This window comes from Choristoneura fumiferana, chromosome Z, assembly GCF_025370935.1.
Source record: "Choristoneura fumiferana chromosome Z, NRCan_CFum_1, whole genome shotgun sequence".
NCBI lineage: Eukaryota > Metazoa > Arthropoda > Insecta > Lepidoptera > Tortricidae > Choristoneura > Choristoneura fumiferana.
The window spans coordinates 15,732,307-15,757,650 of record NC_133472.1 but is presented as its reverse complement, the minus strand read 5'-3'; the positions used below and the strand labels follow the sequence as shown (position 1 = coordinate 15,757,650).

At 34.8% G+C, this 25,344-nt stretch overlaps 1 protein-coding gene across 1 annotated transcript; it reads right to left on the bottom strand.

The window, feature by feature from the left end:
- Window positions 1–25,344, bottom strand: LOC141428881 (uncharacterized). The gene is made up of 15 exons (XM_074088929.1): window positions 25,170–25,344; window positions 23,176–23,290; window positions 21,644–22,087; window positions 18,301–19,989; window positions 17,130–17,226; window positions 16,758–17,044; window positions 16,319–16,509; window positions 15,692–16,108; window positions 13,174–13,301; window positions 11,476–11,641; window positions 8,566–8,805; window positions 6,949–7,142; window positions 4,247–4,400; window positions 3,026–3,134; window positions 1–2,802 (listed from the first exon to the last, which is right to left on the bottom strand). Exons 1-15 carry the CDS (start codon window positions 25,188–25,190, stop codon window positions 2,744–2,746), a joined length of 4,311 nt encoding a protein of 1,436 aa, XP_073945030.1. The 5' UTR covers window positions 25,191–25,344; the 3' UTR covers window positions 1–2,743.

Here is a 25,344-nt window from a genome sequence, read left to right as displayed (position 1 = left end):
TTAAATACATAAGTACTTTATTATTTAAAAACGTATATTTCAATTTCTTAAAAAATATTTGAACATTTTTCAAATATAAGTAGTTATAAGTTATTACAGTTTAATTTCATTGACATAATACTTTTATTTCACTAATATACAATTAAACCTGAGCGGGCACCAAAAAGTAGTAGTTCCAGAGTATGTAAACTAAATAATGACATGAATTTTGCGTGTGCTGCTGACTGCGTTACATATTATAATGCACTATCGAACAACTGAATGGACCCACTGTAGAACCTTTACCTAGAAAATTACTTAAGTGACATTGCATTGCCTAACAAGTCTACAACGGTTAAGGAGTCAAATGATTCTACTGTACCTACATAACAAGGATCGTGTTCAAGCCATGTGATAATTCAATACAATACATGGACCGACCGCTTGATTTTTCGTAAGCTTTAAGTTTAATTCACAACTGTTTGAAAGCAAAAGATTTACATATACGAGTAAGTAGCTCTAATTTAAATAACGGAAAATTATTATTACCTAATAATAAGAATGTGTCATTAAATATCAGCAATGTATTTACTTATATCGGAATGCAAGTTGATAAATATTAGGTACATTAAAATACAGAGTCAGGTAAATGTGTATTCTTGTCGCTAATAATTACGAGCAAACGTGTTACTGTTAATCCAAAAGTTATAACAGATCGTGCTATCACAAATGTGTCGACGCATATCGAAATCATCTAAAAACATAAAAATTCGCGCTGAAACGTTTGGACGGATTTAGGTGAAATTTGGTATGCAGAGACCGAAGATGAAGTACTTAGCTGGAAATAAAATAGGCTTCTTATTATCCCGAGATTCAAACGGGACTGATTCCGATCCTGCCGAGATGTACGCATGTGAAATCCCGAAATGTCAACCATTAAGTCTAGAGACATACAATTTTGCACAGGTGTTCTTCATAGAACTTTTGCTACAAAGTTCTCGTGGCTGTTTAGTAAAATTCCGAAATTTCAATCTGAAGGCGCAGATCTCAAAATGTAGCACCAAATTTTTAAAACTTAGGCAAATGTGATATATTTATGCATCGACACACATTGTATCGTCATTGAGAGCGATAACATATACTCACAAGTACATAGATTGCAAAGGTTTGTTTGTTTGTTTATTCTCTTTATTGTACAAAAAGGAAAAACAAAAAGGTTACATAAAAAAGTAGTGTTAAGTACAAAGGCGGACTTATCCCTGCAGGGATCTCTGCCAGCCGACCTTTGAGTGGTAGAAAAGAGCAATCAAAAAAACAAACTTAAAGGTGTACTTATTGACTGGAAAACATTTGACGTCATACATTATATCTTGTTTTTTTTCTTCCGTGCATTATATACCTAATGCACTATTATAGGTACCCAATAACTCAATATATAATATAAATGAAGCTTAACAAAAACTCACTACAGTAAAATTATTATATCATACACATTTAGTTGCAAACTTTGACCTTTATATGTCTAATGGATTATATTGATATCCGGCTTAAAACTTGCTAACATTTACTATTTAAATTGCTTATCATTAACATTTTTGCCATAAATAGAAAATGTTATCAACGTTTTAAATACAAATAACATTTGTATAATAAGAAGAAACAAGTTTTATTTCAAAAACCATCAAATTAATCAAAGAATTATAATTGCATAGCATTTTAAAATTTAGTACCTATCGAAAAAAATATGTTTTCATTTCAAAGCTAACAAAATATAACAGGTGCATTGGAGATCCAAACACAGTTGTATGAACATCAGAACTGTGTTACTTGTATAAAACTGCTGCGTGTGCGCTAATAAAGAAAGGTTTCAGACCGCGTTTTAACAATGGCGCCTGGCCCTATACCTACCACGAAGTGCAAAACTCGAACTTCGTATGTTGCCGTCCCGCTGACGCTTGTCATTTAATACGCGAGTGAAAGGGACGACGCGATACGAACTTCGATTTGCGAGTTTCGTAGTAGCGTCTCGAGAACTCCCGCGATCTCGCTCAGACCATTTAGTTATTTTTCTTGTCTATGGTTCCACTCAGCAGACTATAAAAAGTATCAGCCCTTTTCAAATCCCGTCTATAATGCCCAGGATGGGTTATAATGATAACATGAAAAACAAATAATTTAAAAGACAAGCAACTTGAAAAAACACGCCGCTTGAAAAAATCTCTTAAAATATAAGAGTTTTTTGATACGTCTTCAATGTACCATCAGCCAAATAAGTGGTCTACCAATTTTTAAACAAGTTCCTATCAAATGAATGTCACTAAAGTCGAACTTTCAAGTTGACAGACACGTCTATTGGCATTATTGTTTTATGACATGCAAACGATTACCAACTTTAGGGTGGTAGACCACATATTTGGCTGATAGTACCTTTAACCCATTTTGTTTTAATTTTATGATAGATAAGATAACCTTTCGAACAATAACCAGCCTAAGTACCATTATTGGTACACGTAGAGTCCTGAAATCGAAACGATAAAAACGCATGGCAGTGTAGCGACTATCTGTACAAAAGTAATGTGCAGAAAAAAAATTGAGACGCATACGCTTTCCTCCTTTCGATAACTTTTATTGCCGTCACCCTTTAATAATATGTATCTACAAACACTACACGTAAGTTTTCACTTTCCGATTCATGTGATCATGACTATGAAGGTATTGTTTTTTTCTGACTTTCAATACAAATCTTCCACAAGTAATATTCAGATTATTTTCCTCCTGGCCAGGGCAAGTAGCTCCCCCATCCCTTTGAGTTGGGATCCATTCCTGAAAAATAAAACAGCTCTTATTTTTACGGTAGTGACGGCTGTTTGACCATTATTTTGTAAGGTTTGTCATAGAAGTGCAAATTTTTTTGTAGCCGTACCTATCATGTAGACATTAATTTAAACCTAGATTCGGATTCTCAATGTCAACGATACTTACAATTTTTAAAGGAAAAAAGAAAAAAAAAAGATAGTATTTAGGCAGTATAAATTGTAGTCTTTACCTTTGGCGACCGCCTGTACTTTATTTGTCTCGTCATTTGTGAGGGACAGAATCTTCTGGAGCACAGGCACCAGACGGCTCCGCTCGTCTCCCGGCGGCAACGTCAGGAACTAAATACAAGTCTCCATTGAATAAGCTTTTTTAATTGGTTACAAATTGTTATTGCTTTCAGTTTATTTTATATGCGAGAACGAAAAGTACGTCAGTGTAAGCGTGCATTATTATATTATGTATGTTTGTGAAGATTGTAAGGTATTTCGCATTTTTGAACGCATTGCTTTAGCTGTCGCAATATCTCTTGCTTAAACTTATGCAAGGCGTCACGATAAATAGTTACTTTATTCGTCGCTAAAGGTTTGGGTACTGGCAATACAAAAATGAACATTGTACAGTCGACCTAGTAAGTGACCGTTATTAGAGGCAGCTCCTCCATCACAAACTAGATACCAGGGAGGGACTACCGCAGTATGACACAGTCTTGGTTTGTTTTTCCACTAGAGATGGGGCATGAGTGATGAAGTAAACATGCATACAAGCATTACCCGTGATATCACTGGCGAACTACGTGGGACCGGCACTTCAAGTAAGTAAGCACCTGAGCCATCTATGGTTTGCATATTATATCATTTATTATTGTACAGGTCGATTCACCAGAACTGGCACGAATGGATTGAACGAAAGTACTTAATGTCACTTAGGTATTTTTGCAGGAAAATGACAGATGCATGACATTTTCACATTTGTGTGAAGTGTATTCAAATAGAAAACACACAGATACTTTCATTCACTCATTCGATACATTCGTGCAAGCTCTTGTCAATCGACCTGTAAGCTATTGGGTGCTCATTCAACAAAAACAAGAGCGGTAAATAGTGGAAAAAAGCGTCGAGCGTAAGACGTGGGCTACCGTTTACGGCCTCGCAATTTGAGAAACTCTGTGACTCAAACATTTGTCTGTTTGTTTCTTTACTTTTATTGTGCAGTCAGAACGACAGTAGGCGAATGTATGTGGCTACCGTCAGTATCTGCGTTCTCGTTATAGCAGCCTAGGTACTGCGTTTCTCTAAACATATCTCGTTCGCAGACTTTCTGCTACTCTTTAATTACTAAGTCATTTGGCTCGACGTTGGTCGTATGCCGAGCGTAACGCTGAATACGAGGACAGAGCATACCTACTTCTGGCTGTCGATGGTGAATAACGCGCAAAGGGCGTGTTTTATACCTTGAGGGTGACGTTTTTCATGTACTCTGCGTTGTGGGCGCCCGCGCCGGCGCCGCGCACGCGCCGTAGCTCGCCCTTCAGCAGCTCCGCCAGTTGCGCCATTCGCGCGCATTCGCGCTCCGACTCCGCCAGCAGTACCGTTACGTGCTTCACCCTGTGCAACACGAAACTAAACATTAAGGGGTCCGCTCCACTCAATCAACTTGGGGACCGATATTTGTTAGTGACAATCCCATTCAATAATAATAATTAAGTAGCTAGGTTAAACTTTAACAGTCGGGACCCATTAGGTACTAAGAATTTATGAGCTGGTCGCGATTTGAATGGGTCCCGACTGTTGCAGTTTAAGTTAGTTACTTAACAGAGTTCTAGACCACTACGTCCACGTCTTGTTTTCTTCTTTTTAGTATTTTTTAACGGTCGGGTTTTTATTTTTTTATTTTTTGTTGTTTCATACTTTCTTGATATATCTGTGAAAACGGTGACTTGTGTATATTTTTGTAATCTGTTTTTAAATCCCTTTTATTTTAATACCCTACTCGATAGGTTTGAATAAAAAAATATATAATACACATACATAAATATACAATACAATTTGGCGCCGAAAATCCGACATTTTATTTTTTATGAATTTCATGTACCCAGTGTCACTCGCGTCATTAAGACGAATCCAATGACGTATCATTTATCATAATCGGTTCAGCCGTTGAGTAGTTACGAGAGGACATAGGAATAGATAGACATAACAAACAAACATACGGGTCAAACACATATCCCTCCTTCTTCGCAGTCGGGTAAAAATTGTGATGATTTTAAATATGAGTAGAAAAAACTTTTTAACTAAAAATGGAACCGACTTCAAAAACTTTGAAAATATTTTTCTACTAGTTTGAACTCGGTGCCTCAGCACGAGCCAGCAGGAGTGGATCTATAGTCGTCTACCTCACCAACATACTATATATTGGGCTTCAATCACTGCTGCTGGCTCGTGCTGAGGCACCTACTTCAAACTAGTACAAAATTATTTTCATAGTGATTTGTAACCATCTCACAACGATTCCATTAAGCTCAATCAAACACGGCATATTTATATTATTTTATAACAGAGTACCGGTACCTTTGGTCTTCTTTATCAGGTCCTGTTCACCAAATGATACTTTCTGAATGTAAATACTTGACTTGGTGTTAAAAATGCAAAAATCGCTATAGGTGTGCTTTTAAAATTTGAGGGTAGCCCTCGATTTCTCTAAGATCCCATCATCAGATCCTAACTTGGTGACGACAATGCGACCACCTCGGAAGTATGTATTTTAGAACAAAAAAATAATTTTGAAATTCGGCCCACAATAGGCGGAGTTATCGCGTAAGAAACACCAAAAAAACATACAGACGAATTGAGAACCTCCTCCTTTTTTGAAGTCGGTTGAAAAAACAATATCACAGCTCCAATTTTTTCTCCAATAAGTCAAAAATATAATTCGCGTTCTAGTTTTTGCAACGAAAAATTGCCATTTTTATTTTTTATTAAAGAGGTGTGTTGTAAGTTTGACCGCTAAGTGTGCCTATCTGTCTCTGTGTGTATGTCTGTGACACCGTAGCTCTTAAACGGGTGGATCTATTTGAATGCGGTTTCTTTATTTGAAATCAGGTTTTTTGGCGCTGGTTCTTAGACATGTTTCATCAAAATCGGTTCAACCGTTTTTAGGATATTGATCTTTGAAGTGACAAAGTCGGGGGTTTTCAACTTTTTATTGGTTAGGTTATTAGGGTTCCATAGTCAACTAGTACTCAGAGCCGTATAGATTCCAAAAAACCGGCCAAGAGCGTGTCGGACACGCCCAAGATAGGGTTCCGTAGCCATTACGAAAAAAATCAAGTAATATTATGTGCGTTATAACACAATTAAAACACTTACTACAGTCTTAAAATCCAGAAAAAGAACGTATCTTCACGGCACTTACGTCCTTTTGTTGAGAAGCGCAGTTTTTCGGCAATAACTTAAAAACAGTATATCCGATCATGTTGAAACCAATTTTCGTTGAAAGAATTTATTAAGCGTTACCTTTCCATATTTTTTGAATATTTTTTTTAGACAAACGGTTTACAAGATAGAGAGGGGGGGGGTGCACAATTTTTGCTACTTTGGGAGCGATTATTTCCGGAAATCTTTACTTAATCAAAAAAGTTTTTGAGAAACCTTACTATCTTTTCAAAAGAGCCGTCGAACTATGTGCCAAACGTTGATGCGAGTTGTTTTTTTTTTTTCAATTTCTGTTTGGTGTATGGATAACAAAATAAGCATCATACTACTAAAGTTCAACAAACCATTAAAAGTACTTTTTAACTTGTTTAGTTCAAGCTTAAAAAGATTCAAAGTTGGCATTTATATTTTACCTGAGTGCACCAACTGCTTGAAAAACCTTTTTGCAAAACTTTTTATCGATATCGATAGAAAGCATAAATCCATTACAATGCACGCCCTAGCAATCGGGTTTGAAATACTTCGGAGCACTTCGAACCGATCGCAACTCCCCTCCCCCGCACCTCAGCTAGTTGACAGAAACGTTTTCTTTCAAATTCGCATGTAATAGGTCTCCAGGGGGTATGTGCTCGTAGATTAGCGCACTACCATATTTTTTAAATTTTAGATTTAACCATAACAATGCCTTCTGATATGTAGACAACAATAATCATGAGCATACCTCTGCTGTTGCGAAAGCAGCTTTCGTCGTAGATCCAGTATTTCCTGGTCGGGTTCCAGTGCGTCGCCGCCGGGGGACTCGTCCTCGGGCACACCTTCCTCAAGCAGCCGCTCCAGCGGCACCGGCGACCGCGTGCCGCCCGAACCAACTTTATACGACTTAGAAGGCGGGGGCGATGGCGCCGCCTCTGATCCCTGAATATATGACCACGATATAATGAAATGAATAATTAAGGAAATATTTTAAAACTGTTGCCCGCAACTTCGTCTGCCTCCCGCGGAACTTGTCACTTTTACGGGATAAAATATAGCCTAAGTTAACTTTCCAGCTATCTATTATTGTATTTTTCACCTATGATGAGTTCTGTCACACTTGAAAATTTTCCGAATTACGCATACTATGTTTGCAAAATATTTTTTAAATATAATTTCTAGTTTGAAGCAAATTAATCATAAAAATTTAAAACTGTACATTTTAAATATATATAGCAATATCAGTGTCCATTAAATAGTCTCCATCGAATAAAATAGAAAAATATTTACTTTTCTAAATGACGCAATGTGTGAAACGGAACAGAGTAGTGACGTGACACAACATTATAGGCAATTGCCGCGGTGAATTATTCAATAGCAATGAACATTTAGATATTTTAATTTTTTAAACAAAACTTGCAAGTTTTGTAAACGCAGCTATTGGAACACGGCCGCAGCCATCTTGTGCCTCTTGTGGCCCAGTGCTTGTCAGTATCACTGTCAGTACGAGTGTGTCTGCCTTGTATACGAGTTGAGTCTCGATTGCATTTTCTTTGCATTGTATTTTGTTATTGTTCATTTCTGTTATTATTGTTGTTGACTTTTGTTACTGTTTCTCGTTAAGTTTGTTGTTATTTTTTGGCAAAATGCCGAAACGGTCTAAAAAGACTGCTTTGAACTCCTAGAGTCGGGAGATTGTAATTCGTTTGAGGGATTATTTTGAGCGAGAACGAGAAAATGGTGTCCCGGTGGGCGGAAAACTGGAAAAATATATATTTTTAATATAATGCAACTACTCCAAAAATAGTCACTAATAACTCGTAGAAAAATCGATAGTTCACTCGATAAATGGTACATCTCTATAACTTTCAAACTCGAAACGTCACAGAACTCATCATAGGTGAAAAATATTATAATATACATTGAGATTTTTTTCCTCTTTTCCGTATTTCTAGACTTTGCGCCCAACATAAAATTGCCCCGAACACACACAAAATCAGCATACTGTATTTCTTTAATATAATTTACTTAAGTAAAGAGAAGCTAAGAAGACTCATGAAACACTGAGTACCTACCTATGTGGCTGTAACGCAAAGTGACCCACAGACCCATTTGTAATACGTCTACACTTGCTCCTTTTCAACTATTTCGCTAGATTCCAAGCTAGATGGCCGTCACTCGACTTGTGGATAATTAATAGTGTGTATGTTTTAATTAAGCCTTGCACATGTACGCCGAAAATCGATTCTCCAAATCAGATCAACTTAATTTTTTACTTACGCCCTGCCTACAAATACTGCTAACCTGATTTTAAATTCAAGTCTGGCTACAGTTTTCTATTCAGAACGTCAATAATATAACAAACCTCTCCTTCTTCCCTAGGTATCATAGTCACATTGATGTCCATTTCTCCGTCGCTATCTTCTTTCGGTATGACAGGTATCACATACGGATTGCGATTGTCATCGTCGAGAGAACTTCCCGGCAGGATTGGAGCTGTTTCTTGTGCGATTGTCAGCTGATTCTTCAACTCGTCCATTTCCTTGAGCAGCCGGCCCTCCATTTCAGCCATCTGTGTCTTGTAGCACTGTGTAAGTGTTGATACCTAGACATAGGAAACATTTATTTCACACTAGAGTTTTATTTTTTTCCTATCTCGTGGGAATATGGGGATAAAAAGTATCTTATGTTTTAATCCAGATTATAAACTAAGTTTTTGCCAAATTTCATCCAAATTCGTCCTGCCGTATCAGCGTGAAGAAGCAACAAACATACTCACTCACTCTCTCACAAACATTCGCATTTATAATATTAGTAGGATAAAATTATGGAAACAGCAAGATTTCAAAAGTAATAACAACTATAGTCAACGGCTGTTATGAAGACAATCCTGACACATTGCAAAACTACGAGGTTTCTAAATATTAACAATATGTATCATAGACAAAAATGCACTGCTTACTTGTTGTGTGCGACAGAGTAGTAAGTATAGCATTTTTTTCAATGGATGACATTAATAACAATCAGTACCCGGCGATAATGGTTGCACATCGGTCTTCGGAAAAAGACAATTGGCTGATTTCCGAATACTGGCGAACGTCCATCAATCATCCTATTTATTTAGTGACGTTTTACATCAAAGTAATACAGCACCTTTATGGACTTGATTAGAATTGGTCAAATTAATGACTTTTAAATTTCAGATATCTACAGAGAGCTTTTGCAACTTTTTCCTAAAGATGCCATCGTACAATTTAAAGTTTTGGGGGGTTTCAACAACTCTTTATTGAATATTTTCATCTAAATGCCTACATACTCTATTTCACCTGTACAACGACTGACAAACGTCACATAAGTAGTGTGTGACAACGCTCTACGAAGCCGAAATTAGCCGAGTCTCTTTCAATGACAAATCGATCTAGCTTGGTCTTATCTCTGGGAAAACGCTTATTAACGAGTTTTAGCCCAAGCAAAGCTCGATCGCCCAGGTACTAATTATATCTATATAATAAAAGAAGAAACTGACTGACTTATTGATCAACGGACAGTCCAAACCGCTGGGCCTAGAAACTTGAAATTTGGTACAGGGGTTCTTTTTATGATGTAAGTGAGCACTAAGAAAGGATTTTTAGAAATTCATCCCATAAGGGGGTGAAATAGGGGGGTGAAGTTTATACGGATTTTTCTCATTTCTGGGCTTAGAAGTATGAAAATAGGTGTACAAGTTCTCGATTACAAATAAAAATTATCTCTGTAAGTGAAATGGATAAAATTCCCCCCTACAGGGGTAAAATGGGGGGGGGTAAAGTTTGTATAGAAATTTTCTCATGTCTGGTCTTAGAGGTATGAAAATATAACTTCTCGATTACAATGAAAAATTATCTGTGTAAGTGAAATGGATAAAATTCCCCCCTAAAGGGGTAAAATGGGTGGGGGGGTAAAGTTTGTATGGAAATTTTCTCATTTATGGATTTAGAAGTATGAAAATAGATAAATAAGTTCTCGATTACAATCAAAACTTATCTGTGTAGGTGAAATGGATACAATTCCCCCCTAAAGGGGTAAAATGGGGGGGGTAAAGTTTGTATGGATTTTTTTTCATTTCTGGTCTTAGAAGTATAAAAATAGGTGTATTAGTTTTTGATTACAATTAAAAATTATCTTTGTAAGTGAAATGTATAAAATTTCCCTCTAAAAGGGTAAAATGGGGGGTAAAGTTTGTATGGAAATTTTCTCATTTCTGGACTTAGCATTATGAAAATTGGTATAATTACAGGGTCCTGGTTAAAAATAAAAATGATCTGTGTAGGCAAAGATAAAGAAAGAAGAAGTAGCTTTCGACTTATTAGGGGGGAGTTTCTATGAGACTTCGGAATATTTCTAGACTAAAAATATGGCTGGTCAAAATTTAAAATGATACGTATGGTGTTGGCGACTTCAATAGGGAGGGGGATTTTCATACAAAATGAACACATAAAATGTTGAAATCAAATTGATATTTAAAATGATGTGTGAGATAAAATTGCAAATAATTATACAGTAGGTCCCTTACTTAAAAAAATACTCATCGGGTTGTGCATAATAAAATCAATAATATTAATATAAACGTAATATTTGCGTGATTATCCTTTCTTATTTATCTTTTACCTAATTTACAAAATATTATGTACAGTGCAAATTCGAATATATACTTCGAGATTTGGTTCTCACCGGAAGCACACGAGGCAATTAATTTACTGTCGTGCTTTGCATAAAACAGATACAAATGTCACAATTATAACGGGGGTTAATTAAAACATATGCCCATATACTAAAGTACACGCGGACGAAGTCGCGGGCAAAAGCTAGTATACACATAAAGTATGATTAAGATACTGACTTACGGGATTTTTTTGAGCAAAATGATGTATCATATAACTTTTTGTCAGATAACCTAACCAATAAAAAGTTGGAAAACCCCCGACATTGTCACTTCAAAGTTCAATATCTCAAAAACGGCAAAACCGATTTTAATAAAACATGTCTAAGAACCATCGCTAGTAAACCTGCTTTCATATAAAAAAACCGCATTCAAATCGGTCTAACCGTTTAAGAGATATGGTGCCACAGACAGACAGACACAGACACACATAGCGGTCAAACTTATAACACCCCTCTTTTTACGTCGGGCGTTAATAAAAATAGAAAATAAACTGAATAGGTATATCGTCCTTTCCGGGAGCCCCCTGAGCTGGGGGGCCCCGTGTGCCCTTATGATAGACAGTATTCGTTGTACTTGTAGTTTGTGGTGAGTCCTCTCGGCGTCGAGCTGCTGCGCGAGGCGCGCCAGGTCTGCGTGCAGGCGCGCGGTGCGCTGCTGCGCGCGCGCCAGCTCGGCCGCCGCCTCGCCCGCGCGCCGCCGCGCCGCCGCCGCCTCCTCCGCCGCCTCCGCACGCTCCGCCCTGCGACACATCACCACAAAACTCAACTCTAGTCTAGTCTTCACTCAACCTAACCTCACCAACATCTATGATATGACATCGGTTACACGCTCATTCAAGCACAGTACGAAAAAGGAGCAGTATAACGTCTTCATACAAACGGCCGGAACGCGAGTTGCTACGCCACGAATTCTCAGCATGGCTCGCCAACCATTAGTTGCGAGTGCTCCGCGGTTACTATTACGAACCTTATTATGTCAGGACGATATAAACAGTATTGTTCGGTGTACGGATGTTTAAATTCATCTATATCGAAACCGGAATAGATTTTTTTTTGTCGGTAAGGTAAGACTAAAAATAACATTATAATTCGTTTTTATTTTGTGTGAAGTTACTTTTTATTTGTGTTAGTTACCTATTGGTTTCGCGATGGTTAGTGATGAAGCTAAATAAAACCGTTTAAAAACATAATACGTTTTGTGGTTTATTAAAATAACGTAAAATGCATTTTTGTTAAACACTACCTAATCCATTCCTTCCATAATTTCCTAAAGCTCGTAATCCTTTCCCTACTTTAAATTTCATACAATACATAACTGAAGAGTGACAGTTAGTAAACAGCGGGCTATCGCGCGTTTGTGCACCTGTACCGAGCCAGCGTAGGTAATTATAATCAAGGACGCTGTCGAGACGTTATACTGCTCCTTTTTTGTACTGTGATTCAAGCATCATTTTTTAGGGTCCGTAGCCAAAATAGCAAAAACGCAACCCTTATAGTTTCGTCATGTCTGTATGTGTTAACACAAGATATTTGTTTTACGAACAATAACGTCGTCTTCAAATACCATAGATAGATATCTACTTATAGATAAATTTAATCTTTATTCTTCAAAACATAGACATGGCTTGGTAACTAAAGAGTAATAAAAGTAACAATTCAGTACTAACAAAGAAAAAAAAAATTAAACACATCAGACACATAAATGAGGAGCCATGTGATGCACTGAAGAACAGGCGCTGGCTAAGCATTGTGCTGCGGTAAACCGCAGCAGTACCCATACTCGTACCGAGTAAGGACGCCGACCAACGTGATAAACTCAGAGAAATCCCGTCATCAATGAGTTTAAAAGTAAGTTTAAAAATTAAATACTCATCCAAATTCAAAATCTATGAAAATGGTATCTTAAAATATCCTAAAATATTCAATAATCCATATTCCAAAAATAGAATAAAAACTATAGGTTATTTTTTTTTGTTGCATCCCAATTATTTATTAGGACCAAAACTACCAAAAAAATTGAATTTTGAATTAATTAGTCTTTTTTTATGTATTGATTAACTATCCATATTTATAAATTAAAATTAAAAGGTGAAGCGAGTACAAGGAAAAATGAGGTGAAGGTGGTTCCGAACACTTCAAAATAAGTCATTTATCACTTATTAATTATAAGTGCGATCTGAGCTTAATACGAAAGTTGGATTTAAATTGGTAGTGGTAGTGGTCTGTAAAATTGATACATTCACATAACAATATAAATATCAAAATAGCTCACTGAACAGTCGCCAACTTCGAATCCAGCGTTTCAATGTGTGCTTTAAAAGCGGCCGCCTCTTCTTTGAGCCGCTCCTCCAGACTGTGGTCAATAGTTTGATTTTGACGCAGTATTGCTTGAGCTCTGACCTACACATACGAATGTACATAATAAATAAGATACACAACTCATTATCAATAACAACATAACAAAAAAAATTATAACAAAAAATTGATCCAACTACAAAAAACCATGAAAATAATTTTCTACCAATCTGAAGTCGGTGCCTCAGCACGAGTCAGCAGGAGTGATTGAAGCCCAATGTACAGTATGTAGGTGAGGTAGACGACTATACGTAGGTTGACTCCTGCTTGAAGCCCAATGTATACTATGTAGGTGAGGTAGACGACCAAAGGTCCACTCCTGCTGGCTCGCGCTGAGGCACCGCCTTCAGATTGGTAGAAAATTATTTTCATGGTGTTTTGTAGTCAGTTAATTTTTTTTTCACGCTTAATTATCTAATATACATACATAGTTTAATGCCAACTGCTCGTCACCTTTTACGAAAGATTGCTTTTTCCGATGTTCCAATTACCGTATGCATTACGAGGAGGATAAATTGCTTAGCAATTGTGTTAAAGTAATTGAAATTTAACCCGTGAAATACTTGTTATTGAGTACAAACTCCGATGGTTAACTGTGGTCTTCATCATCAGTTCTACTTTACCAAATGATGATTTTCAAGATCAAATGCACGAGTTACTACTAAATATATCCAATTTACTATAGGCGTATCTACAATATATGAAGAGTTCCCTCGATTTCCTTAAGATCCAATCTACCTAATTAATTTGTTTACTTTGACATTTAGAGACTATATACATCTCTGAATTATTTACATTAGGAATTTTATTATTAACTCAAGGACTTTATACATCCCCTTGCTGTATAGTAATTTTATTATTAACTCAGGGACTTTATACATCTCCTTGCTATATTTAAGGCTGTATATTGTTAAGCTTATGGATTTTAAACTTCTATATTTTTAGTTTAATTCCTAGTCACAGGCTCGCGACGTCGAAGTTCCCAAGACGATCCCATAGAGCTTATGGGAACGGAAGCAATACCATGCCCTCGGTACTGCTCTGCTTTCAGAGCATGACATGAGTGCGTGTGAGCTATCTTTGGGGGCGGCAGACGTGAGCTTGCCTTCGGAATCCAAAAGTATAATGATTAGTTGACCTGAAATGTATATTTCAGAACTAAATTATTATATTTTTTATTTATTTATGGCGGTGGAAGCATTGTACACTTCCACTGAACGTAGATATACTGAGTGTTTAGTTTTGTAACTCCCTAACATCCCTGTTTTATTATTATTTATTTATTTTGTATTTTTTTCTTTAATTGTATACTTTAGTTTTTAAGTATTTCATTTGTAATTATATTATTATGAAAAAATGACTTTCTGCCAAGTTTCTTGCGGCGCATTCTTCTTGGCAATGATGGTCTTTCCGAAAACGCTGGTAGTTTAAAGAATGACGTGTTAAATTTCTCATTGCGTCCTTGCGTCCAATAAATGATTTGAAATTTGAAATTGAAGCCATTTCTATACGATTGCATTTTTATTTTCAAATCGGTTGATAATGACGGAGTTCTGAGGTAGCAAACATAAAAATAAAGTTTTTTTTTACAAAAAAGTAAAACCGGCTCCAACAAAATAAAAAAATAACAAAAAATGGAACCGACTACAAAACTTTTGAAAACATTTTTCTAGGTAGATACCTACTAACTCGAAGTCGGTGCCTCAGCACGAGCCAGCAGGAGTGGAACAATAGTCGTCTACCTCACCTACATACTATGGGTTTCAATCACTTCTGCTGGGTGGTGCTGAGTTACCGACTTTGAGCTAGTAGGTACCAACCTAGAAAAAAAGTTTTCAAGAGTTTTGTAGTCGGCTCCATTTTTGTGTAATTGTGTATTGTTGTGTAAGCCCAAACACGGTTTAGTTACGTTGTTTTATAATAGAGTTCCGTTGCCTACCGGCTTCAGCATCAGATCAGTTCGAAAGAATCATTAACTTAAAGCTTCTTCTCAGTCGCTTATCTAGGTTTAGTAATCATGATCGTTTATAGACGCGCGAGCATTACTTAGCTTTGACGAGTTCCATTGGCCATTTACGGTCTTCTTCATCAGGTCCAGTTGACCAAGTGATACTTTCTGAATGTAAATGCTTGTCTTAATGTTAAAAATGCCAAAATCGCCCTCGATTTCCCTAGGATCCCATCATCAGATCTTGACTTGGTGACAATGGTACCACCTCAGAAGAGTACTCTTTCGAATAAAAAAAGAATTTTGAAAATCGGTCCACAATTGACTGAGTAGGAATCGGTGAACATACATACATAAAAAAAACATTGGAACATAGAACCTCCTCCTTTTTTTTTAAGTCGGTTAAAAATACAACCGAATTGAAAACGTCCTCCATTTTTGAAGTCGGTTAATAATAGTTTGGTCGACCCCGAGGTCCTAAGTTTACCTTGTAACTGCTGTGTTCAATTTTCAAATCTTCCAGTTCTATTTTCGTGAGTTTCAATTGATCATCTAACTCTGCGCACTTAAATTCTATTCTTTTCATCTTATTATTTAATTCTGCTTTTTCTTGACCAAGACATATTATAGTCTTTTCTTTTTCACTTAATAACGATGTCGTCTCCATGTTGGATTCTTCATTTTTCCTCTTCTCGTCTTCTAGGTCTTGCTCCAACTTTGATATAAGGTTATTTTTATGTTGAATAACGTTTTCTTTTTCTTTAACTTCGTCATTAGCACTTTGTAACTCTTCTCGAACAAGCCTGTTTTGTGTTTCTTCTGCCTTTATTTGCTCTTCAAGTAAATTTATTTGGACTTTCATTGAAGCAATCGTTCCTTCTTGAGTATCAATAGTGGATTCCATCTAAAATTCAGAGCAACCATGTATATTTGGGATAATAGTTAATATTTGAGATTGAATAGTAACACACTAGCTTTAAATAAAAATAAGGGATATGGAGAAAAGGACTGTCCAGTATCTATACCTTCATTCATCCATTAATCTTCACATACTTTGGCGATTGTACTATTAGAAGGATTTTGTCGTAAGTACCTACATATACTAACTACTTACCTGTACTATTTTTTTCACTTTTTCCTCCATTTTAGTTGTGAGTTCTTTCATGGATCTTTCATAATCTTCCATTTCTAGACTCAAAACATTTTTCTTTTTCACATCTCGACGTGCCTTTTCCAAACTGTCTTTGGTCGCTTTGTGTGCCTCTATTTCGGCAGATAGCCGCTGGTTAACGTTTGATAATTCAGCTGCAGAGAGATACGTAATAGATACAAATAATTCAGTCAAATTAAGACAATAGGTATAAAAAAAATGCACGTTGTAACTCATTATTCCTGCTTCGAATAGCGCGAATCATTGCCGATGTAACAATTAAATTCAATTCACTGCTTAATTTTACAATTTTGCGTTAAGATGGCGAGGCTAACGCTATGTCCTGTGGCAGTCCTAAAGAAAGGAAAGTTTTTTTTTTATATCTTATTCGCAAATAACTTACTTTTGGCCGCCTCGAACTCTTTTACAATGTTTTCTGTGGATTTAACAGTTTCCTTCAAGTTTTGGACTTTTGTTTCAAGATCAAATATTGCGGTTTGGTTAACTATTTCTTCATTTTCCTTTTGATCACCGTCAACTACATCATTCGAAGCTGCTGGCACGATTTTATTAGCATCACCCAGTAATTTGGCTAGTCTCTCTTTATCCTTTTCAGTGTTTTGCAATTGAATTGTGGTTTCGTTTAACTTTTTCTTGAGTTTTAAAGCGAAGATTCGCAACTTTCCGTACCTGTATTTTAAATTTTATTTTAATTAGTATTAACAACAACAACATTAAAAAAGTAATATATGGTCAAATTAAATCAAACACTTACTTTTCCTCAAATGTTTCATCCAAGTCTCTCATACGCGAATGTTCTTCTGCTTTAGATATTGTAGATGTTGACATATCCTCATTAGTTAAATCGGTGGCTAAAAAAGAACATAATTAGGTAGCATGTTCCAAAATGTAGCAAAAATAATTGCGTCACTATATTTATTTATTTCTTACGTCACTATATTAATAACTTTCAGAAAAACAATTATAAAACTGCTTTAAATGAAAATGAAGATGAGGCGTTTTTAAATATATCGGAAAATAGGATTCAGGCCGTCAGTAATATAGTCGATTGTACAAGGGCATAAAACGGGCCATTTTACCCGAGACGTTCATAGAGCCAAATATTTTTTTTTTTTTAACTTTCATGGCTTTGGCCTGTGGCAGTAAAAATATACAGATACCACCCACATTTATAAATTTCAGGAAGATGAGGGATACAGATTTAACTCGAAAACTTAGAAACTGATCGCCGTATACAATTTTAAATACCATTGTACGGGGATCGGAAAGATTTTCTTTGTTCTGATGTTTTTAACAATTAAGTCCAGTTTTTTAAAGTTATCAGGTCACCTGTTTTCTTCAAACAAACTTCAACCAACCACAACAAATAGGGGCCACAAGAATCTTAACTGTTTCATTTTATCTATACGTAGGTATAGGCCGTGTTATTATTGATTTCCGTAAACTGAACAGATCAATTGAAGTTAATTTCTCGAAGACACTTCCACTAGTCTATAGGCCTAACTCTTACTCTTAAAAAATATACAAGAATAATATCATTAATTATGAGAAGTAAAACAGTATAAGTAAAGGTAATTTGTGACGTTTATTTAAAGTCTAAAGGTACAGTCAAGGACTTTAATTCGTGAGCCACCATGGAACCTTTTTAAAAGAAAAGTCATTGGGATTTTCCTTGTTAATTAATGCGATGTCAGTCACTATGACGTTTGCTGTAAAATGGTTCCATGGTGGCTCATAAATTAAAGTCCTTGACCGTAAGGGTGTTTTTATACAACGTAAATGATAATATTGATGTAATTCTCATATAGATTAAGCGAAATCCACGAATTTTATTTAACTATATCCGACAGAATGGTTAGCGGTTAGCGGTTAACGGCAAAGCTAAAGGTAAAGGTTAGTATTAGTAGTGAAACATAAAATAATACCTGAACAGGAATACTGTTGCCTAAGTTTAAATAGTTCGTCCTTTAATGAAGAAATAATATTTTCTTTTTCTGTTAAGCTCTGTATTACATTGTCTTTTTCTACCTGTGCCTTCTGCGAAGTATCAATAATTTGTAGTTTAACGTTACTCAAATCGCTTTCTAAAATACCTAATGATTTTCGCAAATTTTCTTTTTCTTGATTCGAATCATCCCTATCTTTTTCCAACGTATCAATTAACCTTTCCATTTCTCCTATTGCTTTTTGTAATTTTGATATGCTTTCACCCCGCTCCTTGAGTACTTGATTGATCTCTTTCATTTCATTTAGTAACTCCGTATTTTCCGTTTTATAGCTAGAGAGTTTTACTTTAGCGTCTTCATATTCAGCAACTATATTATCATATTCCTTGATTTTAGTGCGTGACTCTTTTAATTCCGCCAAAAGAGACGAATTTTCCTGCTTGTAAGCCGATAATTTAGTTTCCAATTTGACTACATCTGCTTGCAATGAGACATTTAAATCTGACATGTTATCGGACTCATCTTTAGGCTGTTCCAATGAAAGTTTTAAAGTTTCGACTTCTTCTTTTAATAATCCATTCATATCGACCATACTTTCATGTTCTTTTTTAAGCACATCGTATTCTTCTTGTAACGTCGCGATTTGAAATTTCAACTTATTGACTTGTTCTTCCTTTTCCATCATAATATTGTTCTGTAAAACTTCATTTTCTCTCCGTAACTCATCTATTTTTAAGCTCATATGCTTATGATCTGACTGCATTTTATTCAACTTATTGGTCAAAACATTGTTCATGCCTTCCAACTCTAGTGCATTATCCTTCGCATTTAGTTTTTCTTTTACTAATATTGACTTTTCACTTTCCAAAGCTTTAATTTGTAACTCTAATTTTTCAACATCATGGTTTTCTGATTTACTGCATTGGGATAATTCATGAAGCTCATTATTTTTTATTCGTAAATTTTCCATGGTTATTTGCATTTCCATATTATTTTGAAATAGAACGTCATGTTTCTCAGTAATTTCATCTATTTGAAGTTTCAACAGTTTTTTTGTTTCTTCCATTTCTTGAGAAATACCACTATTGTCTTTGTGACTACTAGTTTTCAGCTTGTGTATATCTTCACTTAGTTTATAATTTTTGTGAGCCAAATCATCGTTTGATTTCTGCAAATCTAGTACTTGATTCCTTAACAGTTGAATTTCAGCTTCCAGTTCAACTTCACTATTAGCCTTGTTCTTAGATTCAAATTGTTTTATTTGTTCCTCTAAATTAGTTACTTTTTCTTTTAAGTTATTGTTTTCTTGACTTAATTTTTTAAGCTGACCATCTAAAACAACAGAAGCCGCAATAATATCGTTTTGCCATTTGGGAATGTTTACAGAATATTCTTTGACTGTTTTTGATAGTATGAACCTAGAATTCTTGAGTTGATTAATACATGCAGCACACTTTGATATTTTATCCCTATAACTTCTCAATTTAATATTAGACTTTTCTTGATTACTTTTTTCATTTTCATATAACTGTGTTAATTCTTTTATTTTATTTTCATAGTAATCCAGTTGCTCTTTAAAATTATTTTCAGACTTGCTGTTTTTAAGGTCATTTTCCAACCCTCCAATTTTGTTGTTAAGTTCTTCAATTTTAGCTTTGTAAACTGCCTCTGTAAAAAAAAAAACCAAGTAAATTTAAGGCAATAAATATTACTTGTTATCTAGACATAGTATTTTTAATCATTCATAATATAACCATCGAAGTGTACATCAAAAAAGATTTTATGAATTAAGTACATTTATAGTACATTGTGTCTTAAGGGCGGTAAATAAGGAATTACGAACGAGAGTCTATTAGAAGCCCGAAGTCGAAGACTGAAGGCTTTAATGAGTCGATGTTCGTAATTCTAGTACCGCCCGTGCGACATACAATGTTTTTCATCACATTTGCGAGTAAAATTTTATATTTGTAAAAGAAAAACTTTAATTGTTCCAAATATTGGCGATACCTTAGGCTGTGCTCTTGGCAGCGTCGCCCTCAACCTCCCCCTCCCTCGGCATGCGCCGCAACGTGCGTGTGCATGTGGTGGTCCATGTAGTCCTGCAGCAGCGCCATCAGTACGGGCACTGACTCATTTACCGACCTTGGGCTTCATGACAAGACAATGTGTACGCGCAATGACTCATTTACCGACCACGGGTTTCATGACAAGCACATTAAGGTCGAGGGTTTTATTTGGAGGGTTGCAACCAAGGTAGCCTGCATGTTATGACACTGTTTACGAGCAAGTGTGATGAAAAATTAATTATATCTTTACTTATACGGGGTGTCTCTGATCATGGGGCTTTAAAGCCAAGGTTCGATTCTACTCGCATAACTGAGCTACTTTTGTTCTGCAAGTTTTTAAAAATATGATCACTGTTAAGAAAAAATCCATACAGTTTAAATGTAATTTTAAATGTATGCGGTACAATACAAAATTGACAGCACATTGATAAAAAGAGATGTCAAATAAATCAGTTAAGGCCCTGATACCAAAAGACAGCAATAAAAGCGCTATGTCCGATACACTGATTTACAGATTAGAAAATGTTACAAAACAAAAGTAGCTTAGTTATGCGATTAGAATCGAACCATAAATATAAGGCCCCATGGTCAAAGACATCTGTAAATAACTTTTAATATATTGTATTTCGATCCAATTTATGAAAAGTGTAAACAAAGACGCCATATCCGACCACAGAAATTCAATGATGTGAAAACCTAGAACCTATTGCAAAATAATTAATCTGTTCAGTAAAACAATTAATTTATTAATTGAATAGATCAAAGTATTTTTGTCCATTTTATTATTTACAATACTTTCATTCCAAAGATTGTTTATTCAATTATAAAAGCAGTAACTATTTTTTTTAATTTTAAGGATAGTAAATAAAAATCGCTTATTCATCCGCGCATTAATCGATTTTTAAAATGTCAAATTTTCCACCTTCTCTACGCTAGTCTATGTTAATACAGATTATACACATGTTTCAATCAAGAAATAACGTCAGATTTTGACGAAGAATTTTCAAATGAAAAATAAATATTGAAATCAAGTGAATTTTGGTGAAAAAAGTGATTAGACATCTAGTTAAAAGACACGAATTATAGATAAATGTGTTATTGATTCAATCCAGTGAGTGTTTATACAAGAATTTTGATGAAATGGGTTTGTTTACACTTTTAATAAATTGGATAGGCATAATGTATACCAATTTTGGGTATGAAGGGGATTTTTCAATTTCATATAATAATTGTTTGGATTAGTGTGTTATACATACCTGATTGAATCTGTTCTTCCAATATTTTTAATTGCGCTCTCTGCTCAAGCCCTATATTATTAAACTCTTCAGTTCTGGCTTCTAATTCCGATAATTGGTTAAGCAGTTGCTCATTTTCTTCTACAAGGCGATTGTTTTGTCTCTTTAACGAGATATTTTCACTATCAAGGTTGGATATTTTAATGAGCAATTCCTCACTATTCTTTTCCTTTACAATAATTTCAGCTTTGAAATTATTTATTTCATCTTCGTAACTCGAACATTTATGGTTTAAAGTTTTAATCTTATTCAAAGCAGACTCTAAATCGGTAATATAATTTAGTTTCTGCTCCGTGAGGGAGTCTGCTACTTCTTGTAACGTACGGAGGTTTTCAGCATTCAATTTTTTCTCCTTTTCATATTCTTCTTCTTTTATTTTATAACTATCAATTTCATTTTGTAGTTCTGCAACATATAAAGACACATATTTTATTAATAATAGATTACCAAGCCATAGTCAGGTTTCCATAGTAAATTGGCCCTTACATCAAATGGGCTTGGTGTTTTTTTTGTGAGTATCTCTTACAGGGTGGATTTTCAAGTTTTTTTTTATAGTATTGTTTTTCGGGACATATTCAAATTTTGAAATTATGTTCTTATCTTAATAGAGATTTGCATCATCACCCAAAAAAAAACTATTACTATAGTCCATTCAAAATAACTTGTACTCTAGAAGGTGAAGAAGAAGAAAGGGTTCTAAAGATTTTTTGTGAAGTCGTAATAATGATGATGATGATGATGAATAAAAGAAGTAACAATATGAAGTCATAATTTTGTTTATTTTGTAAGTAGATAAATACGTAATGTACTTACAAAATAACACAATATTAATACGCAATTTGCTACATTTCATTTATATTTATACATTTAATAACTGTGTTTTGTGGACTCGTCCACTCTCATTCGCTGTTTAAAAATATTCTACTTGTATTTATAAAGAAAAAAATTAACTAAACCATCCAACATAAAATGAACAAAATAGATAATAGTAAATGATTTGTTTAAATAATATTAAGAAATGAAAACCCCCACTGAAAGCTCTGCCTGTGGCATGGTTTCCACAACTCTAATGGTATTACTCCATTGGACTGCAACCGCAAGAGTATGCTGGGATAAGTATGCACATGCTCTGGAGTCCCCTGAGACAATACAATACAACACAATACAAAGACTCTTTATTGTACACCAGAGATAATAAGCGATACAGAAAACAGATACACAGAGAAAAAATTACAAGGTGAAAAAATTGCAAGGATACCAAAGCCCTTAAAAAAAACTTTAATGCGGCTGATGTTAAACTTGAACTAAGTCTACCAATGCCTCTTGATTACACTTTATTACACAGTGGAACTGCTTTGAGCCTGTATACTGGTACCCAGACACCATAAAGTATCATAATTTTGGTAATTACCAAAATTTTACAAGAATTTGTCACATAAAAAAAGTTTTTGCTTAACTTCTCAATAAACCGAAATCAAGGGCAAAATACCAACCTTGCTTGGAATATCTTGCTTTCTGGGCTAAAACAAGTAAGCCTTTACATTTACTTATTAACTCATCCCGAGTTAACTCATCAAATGGAGTTTTCTTAGAACCTTCTTGAGGACTCTGAAAACAAGTTTGAGACACAAATAATTACAATATTATAACTGTCAATTGACTGTATTGAAAGTTTTAATATATTTTGCAAGTTTAAAAATGTAATTAAATGTTAGATAAACACAACAAATAAAAAAGGAATAAAAATATTGTATTTAAGTATATATTTTTTTTATTGCATGACATTTGGATCTGTTCCTCAAATTATTTGTTTCATGGATCTGTTGATCCATGAAACATAGGATCATAGGAGGATAGGTCTCATAGGAATGTTTAAAGACACAGATGCAGCTAAATTAAAAACAAAATTTTTACTACTTTTGGCTAACTTCAAATAATAACAATAAAATGAAACTTAAATTCAGCTAAATTTAACAATTACATTAACGTGTACATAGGTACAAGTCATTTAAATAGGGTTTCACCTTAAAAGAGTCAGTAAATTTCACAATGATTTAGAAGATGACGAACTATTAACTTTATGTGACTACACACTGTCACACAAAGGTGAATATTGGTTGACTGGCAGAGATCCCTTCAGTCCGCCTTTGTACTTAACACTTTTGTTTTATTTTTTATATTGTTAGCTTTTCAGCAGCCTGCCAGCTGTTATCTGTTTGATAGACTGGACCCTGCCCACTGAACCTTAACCTGACCTTGATTTTCCATTTGTTCATCTACTATTATCAGAGATTTTATGGCATTTTTTGACCTGTCATAGTGACTTCTCACTTATCGACTCTACCTAAATAATGTAGATATATTAGACTTTAAATTAGATTAGATTATAATAAACTTATCATGTTATGCAGTGTTCTTTTTCCGCATATTTGACTGTAAAAGAAGTAGTTTAAAACCGGAAAATATGGAAAAAATGTGTATTTCTTTTATAGTGGCATTAATGGAACAGTTGTTAACGAATTTCACCATTAAAATTGAAAAAAAAATGAACTGAAATTATTAAATTAGAAATTGTTGTCCATTCATTATTCATTGCATTATGTCTATTTCACATTTTCAACTGCTCAAAAGTTAATTGGAAGAGATCACTCTTTAACTAAAGGCCACCTATTGTTTAGCTCTACTTTTAATATTCTTTAGTACCTACCTAAGTTGTGTATTGATACATGTATGTAAATCGGAAGTTGATAAATGAGAAATCACAATGACAGGTCAAAAAATGCCATGAAAATTCCGCTCTCTGACATTATGGTCTTTACATATGACTACCAGGGAATAAGAAAAGATGGCATAAATATTACATCACCTTGTCCAACAGAGAGTGGATTTGAGGACTAATTTGATTGTTTTTGCATTACTATCTTACATATATAAATATCATTGTACAGTCGAGGGCAAAGATATTGACATGGCCAAAGTTGCAAAAATATGTATACACGGCCTTAATGATTATTTTATAATTAAATTATTTCATATGCACTGAGCATAAAGTCGTGTATACATATTATTGCAACTTTGGCCGTCTCAATATCTTTGCCCTTGACTGTAATAGCTAGGCAAAACAATTCAACACAATTGAATGTGGTCTTGACAATTCTTTCATTTGTGGTAAAAATAACTGGTTGTTTAATATAATGAAATATAATACTATTGCCGCTAACGCTACATCACGAGTCATTAGCCCAACCCCGCAATGCAGGAACCTACTAAGTACCGCGCTCGACCTATAGCAATCTATCTTTGATCAGATCTCAAATAAAGATTATAGATGAGTGTAATTGATTTGTTTTATAACATAGGTTTTATACTAGTGAAAGTCCTTAAAAATTACAATAAAAAAATTATCAACATAATTTGCTCACAAAGAAGATAGATACGTGTTCTTTTTCCAATCGTGGCAGTCAGACAGATATTTTCAGATATGTACCTTATTTTCAGTGTGGTCCATGGTCACATTAAATTACGTTTTCATTTCAAATCCGCGATCATCTTTAAGCTTACTTCAACTTTTCTGTACCTATAACATCTATAATCATCTGGGAATTCTGATTTCTGGGATAAATAACCACGCGAATTGACGGCTTTGTTTGACAGATTATATA

Excerpts from the sequence above, each read along its gene's own strand:
- LOC141428881 (XM_074088929.1), bottom strand. The coding sequence starts at position 25,190 with ATGGACCACACTGAAAATAAG. Across the intron at positions 17,227-18,300 it reads GCAACAGTATTCCTGTTCAG|CCACCGATTTAACTAATGAG; the intron begins GTATTATTTTAT and ends GTTCTTTTTTAG. Across the intron at positions 3,135-4,246 it reads TGAAAAACGTCACCCTCAAG|TTCCTGACGTTGCCGCCGGG; the intron begins GTATAAAACACG and ends ACTTGTATTTAG.